Genomic DNA, 11062 nt, shown 5'->3' with positions numbered 1-11062 from the left:
TATGAAATATGCCAATTTAGCAAATGCATCACAGGTTTGTGACATTTACCCCAAAACGTGAAGACTTTAAGACTTTAATGCAATCATGCAAGCTTTACGTCCCATTAAAAAAAGGAAGAGCTAGACAGTGTGAAAGTGATCGTGACGACCATCCAAAAATACATAGTGGAAGTGGTTGGCTACTATGGTCGATAGCTGCAGTTCCTCATGCGTTTTGGGGGGAAGCTATTCAATGAAAGGTCACTCTCCTGTATAAAAAAAAGTGAATGGTTCATCACTTTTACTGGCGATTACATCTGAGGCAAGGTACGATTCAGTTCATGACTTTATTTAATAAATGCAGGAAAATAATTATTGATTCATTATTTTATTGTAATGTTTTTTTCATTTGTTATCATGTATTGATTGCTTTCATTTGAATATTTGTATTCATCTGGGTAGAGTTTATTTATTGTTTATTCTTTATAAATCTACGTGATATAAGTTATTTTTCTATCCGTTTTGCTTATTTGCTGATTCTCTACATTGACAGCAATTATTATAGAATAGCTTTCATTGTTTTTGTTAACAACATGGTGAATGTTGTTTGCAAGATTAGACATGACACTCCAGGATAAATGAAATAAACACGTAATACAGACTTTAAAAAGGAAACATAGTACAAAAGACGGGTAAATAGGCAACATGTTTAAGTGCTTAGAGACAGGTCTAATTTGTAAGTGCATTTTTTCCCTCATAGTAATAGGGCAATGAAAAAAGTGCATACCGTTTATCAGCAATATATAAGGCAATAATTAAGATATGAATAACCATTTTCCTATAAGTGATTCGACTAGTTAGTGTTTTAGTTCAAAATCTTTTTGGGAGTACTAGTACATTAAAAAAGCCTTGCGTATTATTTAGCACCGTCTACTGGGGGGGGAAAAACAGATATTGATTAAAAAATAAGCAAAACTACATGAACTATCATATAAACAAGCTCTTTTGTAATTTCATAGGTCGACAAAGTTGCATATACATTTTACATAACATGAGGCTGGCCTAGAAGAAGCTGATGATTGTCTGCTATCTTGCTGCACCTTGTGAAAAGCTGGCCAAGACAAAAAGAAAAAAATGGTGCAGATTTTCTGTAGTGTGTATATTTCCTTGTACTTTTTACCACTTGTTTTCAGTTTCATGACAAAGTACAGCAACATCTAGTGGTCAAATTATACAAACTGTCGCTTTAATACATACACTGATAAGTTATATAGAGTGGTATGACAAATTTTCTAAACCTTTTGGACATTCTCACGTTTCTGCATATAATCACCATCGTTTAGTTTGGGGGTAAGCAAACTGTGTCTCAAGAGCCGCATGTGGCTCTTTAGCCCTGCCCAAGAGGCTCTTTGGAACCTCTTCTGAAAAGTTTGAAAATGGAAAATGATGGGGTAGGCAAATATATGAATACATATATGAACATATCTATAATAAAAACATTCTTAGCATTTTCCGATGCTTTAAAAATATTTAAAATAAATACATAAAATGCCCAACAGTATATAATCCCCGTTTTCTTTTAATTCAAAAGGTTTGTAATTTTTTTGAGGCTCCAGAAATTTTTTTTCATTGTTGTTTTGTTCTGTAACGGCTCTTTCAACATCTTGGGTTGCCTGCCTCTGCTCTAGTTGAAGTTATTGCTGCCGAAGGCCACAAAATACAGCATATAATATTTCAGTTACTTATCCCTCCCCCTTCTGTCGTTGTTTGCATGCTATCCTTATTACAATATACAAACCAACACATGTTTGTGTAGTTTTAGATCAAGCAGACATGTTTTTTTAATCATTTGTGTGATTTTGACATATATCAGATCACAATTTAATTTGATCGAATATTAATATTAATATTCAAATTTCCCAAAGGTTCAGATACTTTTTCATACCACTGTACATTATTTTAAATACATATCTCCTTTCCCTCCAGATGAACTTAATTCCCTACAGCCTGATGTTTGCATTTCTCCATATGGGGTATCAAAACCCAGTGAGATCCTGGACACTCGGACCCAACAGTAGGTTTAATCGCCATGAAGACACCAGGGCTGTGTTTTTCACACATTCAAACCCTCAATAACTATTTTATGGCTATAAAACATTTATTGCAGCGACAGCTGCAACACAGTAAAAAAAATCGACATTAACCCAATACAATTGTGATATTATTTAAGAATATCCCCATTTTATTCATCTAAGAATATTTTTGTTAGTGCACAAAGAAGACTTCAATTAATCTGTCATACAGATTCTCTGTGCATTTCAGTTCCATCAATCAGTTCCTTTCTATTGCCATTGAAGCTAATGTTGAAAGTCGATCCTGTCGTATGTCTGGCATAGGTTTTATCCGATTTAGGGCTAAACATGTTCGACATGGACCAATACACAGGAACAGTGTATTTTTCTTCACCTTTATGTTGTGATACTACCATTACTGCCCTCTTGCCAATGATAGTTTGTGAAACCGGTGGCCTTTCCCAAAGCCTGTTGACTCTCCAACTTAATATGAGTCGTTAAACCAGCAACTTTAACGAATACTGATGTTACGGTACACGGCCTCAAGATTTTTTGTGAAGACCTAGGGATAGATTTCTGAACCTGGCAGCAAGTAATGGCTGAAATGTGATTGGTTAAACGCTTGAATAAGAGCACACATTTGGAAGCAGCAAAACCAGGGGAAATGCAATGAAAGGAAGCTGGCAGACAATTTTGATTTATTCAAACCCAGTATTCATAGAAAAAAATGAATGAACATTAGAGGATATTTTTTAGGCTAGCAGAAAAGGCCTTGCAGGCCCTGACGGCCCATCACTGAAACATACAGATGCACTTTAAGGCATCGTCCTCTTACTATTTTGTGGTCTGTGTGTGGTTTTTATGTAGCTTTGGTTTTGCAAGTCAAGGGTCTGAGGAGCCAGTACACCCTCAATTGCCTGCACTCAGCAGGAGGATTGATGAATGGCAATGACAAGGGTATCGTGTGGATGAAGAACGGTCAAAAAGAAGAACAGATGGGTAATTCATACCAGGTGCAGTTGGAAGAGAGTTTGGGTGGAGGAAGGTACAGCTGCCACAGCAAAAACGGCTCGCTTCTCAATTACACTGTCGTCCTCATTCAAGAGGATACCACTCAGAAGAGAAAGATTGTGGAGAAAAGTGATGCGGGTGAGTCCCTTTTAAACCAGCAACATAGTGCAAGACGCCAAAGCAATTTTGCAACTCACTGGAAATGTTTGTGTTGGTTTCTCTCATCATGTCCAGGGGATCATTTAAAGTGCTCCACTCAGAATTTCAATGGAGCATTTCATTGCTCTTGGACCTGGGACAAGACCAGAGTTGGAAAAGTAGCCCTTATCAGAGCCGGGCGGTAAGCTTGCACGTTGAAGCCATGTTTCCTGTGTTCCTTGCCAACAAAAATACATGAATTTTGCTGGGTGCAGTGCTTAGAAGAACGGACAAAAATACGTGTACAGTATTCTTTTCTTTTAGACCCCCAAAAATGTATTTCGGTCAAATTCAGTCCCACAAATTAATCTTAATAATGAGGTTGTGTCGTGTCCTTTTTGGTGTTCACTCAGCTACGTATATCACTCAGAGTTGAAATTTTGACCCAATATTAAGTTAAAAATAGTATCAAGTAAGGTGTCAAACGGTTTATTTTGGAACCATTAACTTTTGATTATACATCTTTCATTGCCAACTCGATACCGATAAGTTTAACGCGTAGTAGACACTAAAGAAAAGGAGAAAAGACATCAATGAATTTCAACTTAAAAGGAGATCAGGAGAGGGCCGTACAAAAATCCTTACAATGCTAAATGCTGAATCTGTTCTGGAATCCTTCCTCTGAAATCTAGGTAACAAAAAGCCGGTTTCCCCCTTCAAACGATGTTGCTTATTAATGAAATGAAATGAAATGGTCTGCATTTATATAGCGATTTTCAAATCAATGAAGACCCTCCAAAGCGCTTAACAATGTACTTCACACTTTTCCATTTTACACAATAACTAACCAAAAGCAGTGTCAGCCATGCAAGGCAACTGCCTGCTATCGGGGGCATTAGGGATTGAGTGTCTTGCCCAAGGACACTTCGACATATAACACAGAGGAGCCGGAAAGCAGAACTGTGACCTCTTGATCTCGAGACAAGCGCTCTACCTCCTGAGCTGATGCCGCTAAATTATAGGATAACATATGCTAATGTGGCAATACTAGCAATCTATGATAACGTTATCGTCTGCTACCAGTGGCCAAGACAATTTGGAGTTGAAATTTGCAAAACGAGAACGATCTGAAACAAAAACAAAATTTTTCCGTACCAAAACTATTATACTGGACTGTCTCAGAAAATTTGAATATTGTTAAGTTAAGTTCTTTATTTTCTGTAATGCAATTAAAAAAACCAAAATGTCATACATTCTGGATTCATTACACGTCAACTGAACTATTTCAAGCCTTTTATTATTTTAATATTGCTGAATTTGGCTTACAGCTTAAGAAAACTCAAAAATCCTATCTCAAAATATTAGAATATCATGAAAAAGTATACAAGTAGGCTATTCAACTAATCACCTGAATCATCTAATTAACTCGAAACACCTTGCGAGGGTTTCCTGAGCCTTAAAAACACTCAGCTTGGTTCAGTAAACTAAATCACTGCTGATCTGACTGCTGTCCAGAGGACCATCATTGATACCCTCCATCAGGAGGGTAAGACACAAAAAGAAATTTCTCAAAGAGCAGGCTGTTCACAGAGTGCAGTTTCAAAGCATATCCACAAAAAGTCTGTTGGAAGGGAAAAATGTGGCCGGAAACGCTGCACAACCAAGAGAGATGACCGCAGCCTTAACACAATTGTGAAGAAGAGCCGCTTCCAGAATTTGAGGGAGCTTCAAAGACAGTGGGCTGAAGCTGGAGTCCAGGTATCAAAAGCCACAGTTCACAGACGTGTCCGGGAAATGGGCTACAATAGCCGTATTCCCATGGTCAAGCCACTTCTGAACTCAAGACAACGGAAGAAGCGTCTGACTTGGGCTATGGAGAAGAAGCACTGGACAGTTGCAGAGTGGTCCAAAAGTCCTCTTTTCAGACGAAAGCAAGTTTTGCATTTCATTTGGAAGTCAAGGCGCCAGAGTCTGGAGAAAGGCTGGAGAAGAGCAAAATCCAAGTTGCTTGAAATCCAGTGTGAAGTTCCCACAGTCAGCAATGGTTTGGGGAGCCATGTCAGCTGCTGGTGTTGGTCCACTGTGTTTCATCAAGTCCAGAGTAAATGCAACTGTGTACCAAGAGATTTTAGAGCACTACATGCTTCCATCTGCTGAAAAGCTCTATGGAGATGAGTATTTCATTTTCCAGCATGATCTGGCACCTGCCCACAGTGCCAAAACCACCAGTAACTGGTGCACTGACCATGGCATCACTGTCCTTGATTGGCCTGCTAATTCCCCTGACCTGAACCCCATCGAGAATTTGTGGGGTATAGTTAAGAAGAAGATGAAAGACACCAGACCTACAAATGCAAATGAGCTGAAGGCCGCTATCGAAGCATCCTGGGCATCAATAACACCTCAGCAATGCCACACAGGCTGATTGCCTCCATGCCACGCCGGATTGATGCAGTAATCCGTGCAAAAGGATTCCCAACCAAGTACTGAGTGCATCAATGGAGATTTTCAAATGTTTGATTTAGTTTTGCTGTTATAAAATTATTTTTTTTACTTGGTCTGAGGAAGTATTCTAATATTTTGAGATAGGATTTTTGAGTTTTTTTCAGCTGTAAGCCAAAATCAGCAATATTCAAATAATAAAAGGCTTGAAATAGTTCAGTTGACGTGTAATGAATCCAGAATGTATGACATTTTTGTTTTTTTAATTGCATTACAGAATATAAAGAACTTTATCACAATATTCTAATTTTCTGAGACAGTCCAGTATATGCCTCAAAGCAGGGGTGGCCAAGCTGGCCCTTGAGATGCACATTTCCTGCGTGTTTTGGAGGTTATTCTTCCCCAACTCATGTGATGCAAATTTTCAACTTGTTAGCAAGCTGTGGGAGCTTGATAAAGATCCAGGTGATTGTAAATCCCTCTGTATTGGAGCAGAGAAACACAAACATAAAAGGCATGTAGCTCGAGAGGACCAGGTTGGCTATCCCTGCAGGCTCAAAGAAACATCAGAAATATCACTACTCACAATAAACAATATTAACCACAGTGGCAGTAATGTTGAATAAATTAGAGTAATCATAGGGTAAACAATGATGCATCATATAAAATGGGCTCTATCTGGTTTAGAGGTAGAGATGTGATGTGTTTAATGGATGCTGGTGGTGAGCACTGGAGGTGCACCGCCAATGAGAGTAACTTCAGCTGCACCGTGGACGGCACTGGTGACAGCATCTCCTGCCAAGACAAGCAGCACTGCGCTTTTACAGAGGAGAAAAAAAGGATCTTCTTTACTGTCTATGTTAGGACAGAAGAGTTCCTGCTGGAGCAGTACTCCAAACACTTCTATTTGTCTGAAATTGGTAAGTCTCTTTAATTTTGAGGCTTCAGGTCTCCATATGTTTCTCACTCGTCTTTCTCTACAGTGAAACCTGACAAAGTGAAGATCAAGAAAGTCAATGCATCCATGATAGAACTGGCATACCCTGGCTCCTGGAGCAGCCCTTATTCTTATTTTCCTCTCACTTTCCAAGTTTCACAAAGCATTCGGGGGTGTAAAAATTGTAACAATCTCTGTGATGCCTCGACAAAAGCACAGGTAAAGATCACAAAATACAGTCTACCCCTTCTTCTGTCTTAATTAGTTCGTGGATTGTGCTCTTTACTCCAATCTTTAGTGTAATGAGCAAATTTTTCAGATATGAAATGATTCGAAACTTACTGTTCTGCTCCTGTCTTCCCCAAAGCATCCAAGTTTATGCTAAATAGCTATAAAACACATCTTCCTCATTACTAAAATCACGTTTAAATAGTAATTAAGCATTTAAAACATACAGTAATGAGATGAATAAATTATATTAACTAAATAAACTGCGAGTTTATTAGGAGAGCTGTAACAAGTGTGTGCGCTGGTGAGAGGAAGGGAGTGTGGTTGCAAGAAGTCTCGCATACCCGTCAACTTATATGTTTTCACCGTATTGTATGTTTTTTGAACATTTCACATTGTATACGCCGTACAATCTCTTTTAGACGGGAACATTTTTTAAAAAGACCAATCTCATCGCATCCAATCCGGATTATTTCTGTAAATGGTAGCAGACAACATCACTGTAACTTGCTAATATTGTACTCTGCATAGTTTGTCTTATTGTCAGTAAATAGGTGCCGCATTGTGTTTTTAAGCTCGTACTCTACATTTGAAATTCAAGTTACTGTAACTTCAAAAGAACGTATACACACATTTTTGCAGCACACTTTTTGTGCTTGATTCTATTTTTTGCTTGTAGTAGGTTGCATGTTCAAACTGGATGGGCTGAGTGAGCAGTCTCTAGTGGTAGCCTCTGGGGCTGCTCTTGAACTGGATTTTCCTACCTAAAACGAGCAATATTTTTGTTTTTTTGAATAACGATAAACAGAAGTTCTCGTATTTAGAAGTCCTTTCATAAAGACGTACGTGTCACTGTAATCCTAATGGATTAAAAAAGAGGAAACCATTAAAGGTAAAACTGTATAGGTTGTTTTTTTGAGCTCAGCATATGCCATATATCCCCGTCAGGTGGTGATAGTAAACTCTTCAAGCAATTGTCTGTTTGAGATCGAGAATAAGTCAAGGACTGTTTGTGTCCGAGCCAAAGATGCTCTTTGCAGCTCACAGTGGAGCGAATGGAGCCACATCAGGTCAGTATCAGAACTACAGGGTAAATACGGGTGCTTGAAATACTTCAGTTGTGTTTTCAAGTATTGAAAAGTACTTGAGTTTTGGGTCAAGTGTTTGTAAATGCTTGAAAATGTTGCCAGGTTACTATACACATCTGCTTAAAAAAGACACTGAAACTGCTCTCTGGAGGCTTTGCTTTGACATTGCACTTATTTCTTCCTTTGCAATTTACTGCAGCTGGCATTAGTTTGCATGGCATTGTCCTAAGAAGCGTCATCGCCCCCTAGCGGTCTCAGCCAAGAGGACAAGTGCATGCTATAACTAAACAGGGCACAAAAAAATGTACACTATTGCAAGGATTACATATAATTATGGAGATTTATTATGGGTCATGCAAAAAATTAAGGTCACATTTCCCATTAGTAAATTATATTGGGAATAACTTCCTGCAAATGAAAATCTATGTCACATATTACTGTTGTTTTTAGTTTTGAAACCTACATTGGGAGAGATTTGTGTCAGAGCAAATATATTTGTACTGATGTAATCAAATAAAATACAAATCTTATGTCATGATAAATGCACACGCAAGATAAAAAAAAAAAACGCTGATACATTTGTAACTGCAAAATACATTATTCACATTTTTTCTTTTAATGGTACTAGATAAAATTCAATAATTAAAACGTAACTAAGAGAACATAACTTTCACAAATTGGAAAAAACAATATAGTATTGGTAACATTTCTAATTGTATCTGCAAATCATTTTGCTCATTTTAAAGGGAATTTGTGCATTATTAAGCGCCTTCTAGTGGTAAAATAAAAAAAACAATTTCATTGAAAACAATAATGGTGTGAATGATTAGCCCCCAAAAAAGTGAACTATCATATAAACATGCATTTTTAATACTAGTAGGTTAAGACATTTTTATTTATTTTTTCTTTCATTACATGAGGTTAGCCGAGACCATATGTCTCCAACTCAATTTTCTTGTGGGCATTTCTACACAAAATAAGCTCTAAATATAAATATTATTAGACTTATTAAAAAAATCTATAAAAAATAAGAACTTATCCTACATATATGAGTACAAAAATGTAATTAATATTAGTCAGTTAATGATAAGTGTCTTCAGCGGTGACCATCTCCTCCCCAGAGGGAGCATCCATATCAAACTCTCACATACTATACTATTCTTACTATGGCTACATACTAAGGTGGGGCCCTCACAATATCGTTTTGAGGGCCGCAACTGAGTCTCGGGACATGCTCGGCACTCCTGACCCAGAGAGACCTGACATAAATGTCTGGCATCTTGCTGCCTTGGGTTACACCATAAAACCTTGTTGAAGGCTGTATAAATAAATTTGCAGATTTGTCACATTGTGTCTCCGTAGTTATATTGTTTTCTGGAGCACTACCCCAGTGGTCGCAAACTTTTTCAAGCAGGGTCAAGTAGACTCAGTCAACCACTAAAAACAAAATCTAGAAAATAGCAATTACCCAGAACTGATGAGCTATTTTTAGAACAGGTCTGCGGGCACACCAGCTGTCCTTGTGGGGCACCTTGATGCCCGCTGGCACCACGTTGGAGAGCCCTGCACTACACAATACAGCTAGTGGTCAAATTGTGTGGTGTGCATTTACGTATAGTTTTTTTTTAAACATTTTTTTCTTACCATGCAGTATTGAAAAAATATTTTCTTTGGGGATTTATAGAATGTCTGTGTGTGTGTGTGTGTGTGTTTAATAAGTTTCAATGAGATACTTATTTTTGTGATTATTTAAAATTCAGTACAGATTAAGGAAGAAGAACAAGATCAAGAAGATGAAGCCAAACCAATGGTTTAAAAGATGAGAAAGACGTCAGGAACGATATTTGTTGCATTCTTTATTTATTTTATTGTTCGAGTTTTATGAATAAAATGTGTTTTGGTCATTCAACGTGAAAATTTTTGGCAATCTATAAACGAGTAGCACTTTTATAAAAAGAAAAACGTCATTCACAGAAATACGAGTTTCAATCACACTTAAAATATTTCTATACTACATAATTACAATTAGTTTGAAGTTTTCATTTCAGCAGTGTGTCATTCTGTGACTTCCAAATAAGTAGCATTTCAAAGAATAAATGAATAAACAAGGAAAAAAATGAAGAAAAAAATCATTAAAAAGCTTCAAGCTGTTCAGGGCAGCAATGTGTTTAAGATACATCATTTTCAATGGATATAAATTTAATTTGGGGATTTTCTGTTCAGCTTAATAAACAATGATGAAAAAACAAATTATTTAAATGGTTATTTTCACACATTGCACATATAGAAATACAAACGAAAATTATGCTAAAATATGTCTTTAATCAAGGTAAATGCAGAAATAGTGCAACTTGCACGATTTAGATTTTTACACTTCTACTGTCACAAACTGGGGACAACAAGACAAAACGCAAATCAAATTGTGCCGATAAACATACCATACATTTTTGCCAAACTGCTGAATAGGTTTATTTCAGGTTTTTGTAAAAAAAAAAAACATTCGAATACGATTTTTTTGCTAAGTTTAGGTAAAATTATTATATCACATAATTTTCTTCAGCCATTATTTACAAAATCTCATAAAATGCGTGACATTTTGCACATGCGTACATTATCCTTTGCAGATTTTAATTCTCTTCCTCATTTTAAAACCAGATTGACCGGTCTATGACAGTTAATGAAAATTCCTCACAGAGATTGCAGTTTCACTTTGTGTCCTCTGGAAGAGGATGTGGCCTGCCTTGCGTCATGGTTTGGCCACTAAATGTAAAAACAAACAAAAAAAAACGGTGGAGTTTAGATTTCCTGAAATGATGGACGCCTATCCACCCAGCTAACCAAACGTGAAATAGTTACAAATCTACTCCCAGAACCAATATAATTCGTAATTGAGGGTACCACTGTATATTGGAATATATTTGTAAGCTTTTTCACTAGGTTGGATTTAGTTTTCTAGACTATATAGCCATTTGGATCCCTAGGGTCATAGCCCTGGTGGCATGGTGGCGCGCATCTCTCTCCAGGCCAACAAATGTCTTATGTAGTCTCGTCCAGTGTTTCTCACTGGGTAGCAGGCTTTTGCCCTGCAAAAATTATGCTTTGAAGAAAAAGAAGGAAAGGTCGATAACACAGAAGGTGGCAATAATGCCCTAAATGATATTTTCTTC

At 37.2% G+C, this 11062-nt stretch overlaps 1 protein-coding gene across 3 annotated transcripts; it reads left to right on the top strand.

The window, feature by feature from the left end:
• The first annotated feature begins 278 nt into the window (after positions 1-278).
• On the top strand, positions 279-9730 carry il12ba (interleukin 12Ba). Of its 3 annotated transcripts, none has more exons than XM_088343978.1 (8): positions 279-306; positions 1966-2053; positions 2919-3200; positions 3297-3402; positions 6507-6562; positions 6626-6798; positions 7756-7877; positions 9661-9730. In XM_088343978.1, the coding sequence occupies exons 2-8, from the start codon at positions 1966-1968 to the stop codon at positions 9716-9718; spliced, it is 885 nt and encodes a 294-aa protein (XP_088200104.1). In that variant the 5' UTR covers positions 279-306; the 3' UTR covers positions 9719-9730. The 3 variants fall into 3 exon arrangements, with proteins under 3 accessions (XP_088200104.1, XP_088200102.1, XP_088200103.1); XM_088343976.1 differs by having other exon boundaries at positions 6330-6562; XM_088343977.1 differs by having other exon boundaries at positions 6330-6562; positions 9656-9726.
• The last annotated feature ends 1332 nt before the right edge of the window (positions 9731-11062 follow it).

The sequence above is a fragment of the Urocampus carinirostris genome, chromosome 9, assembly GCF_059441175.1.
Source record: "Urocampus carinirostris isolate Australia breed hairy pipefish chromosome 9, RoL_Ucar_1.0, whole genome shotgun sequence".
In the NCBI taxonomy this organism is placed as follows: Eukaryota; Metazoa; Chordata; class Actinopteri; order Syngnathiformes; family Syngnathidae; genus Urocampus; species Urocampus carinirostris.
This window is presented reverse-complemented; position numbering and strand designations above follow the sequence as displayed.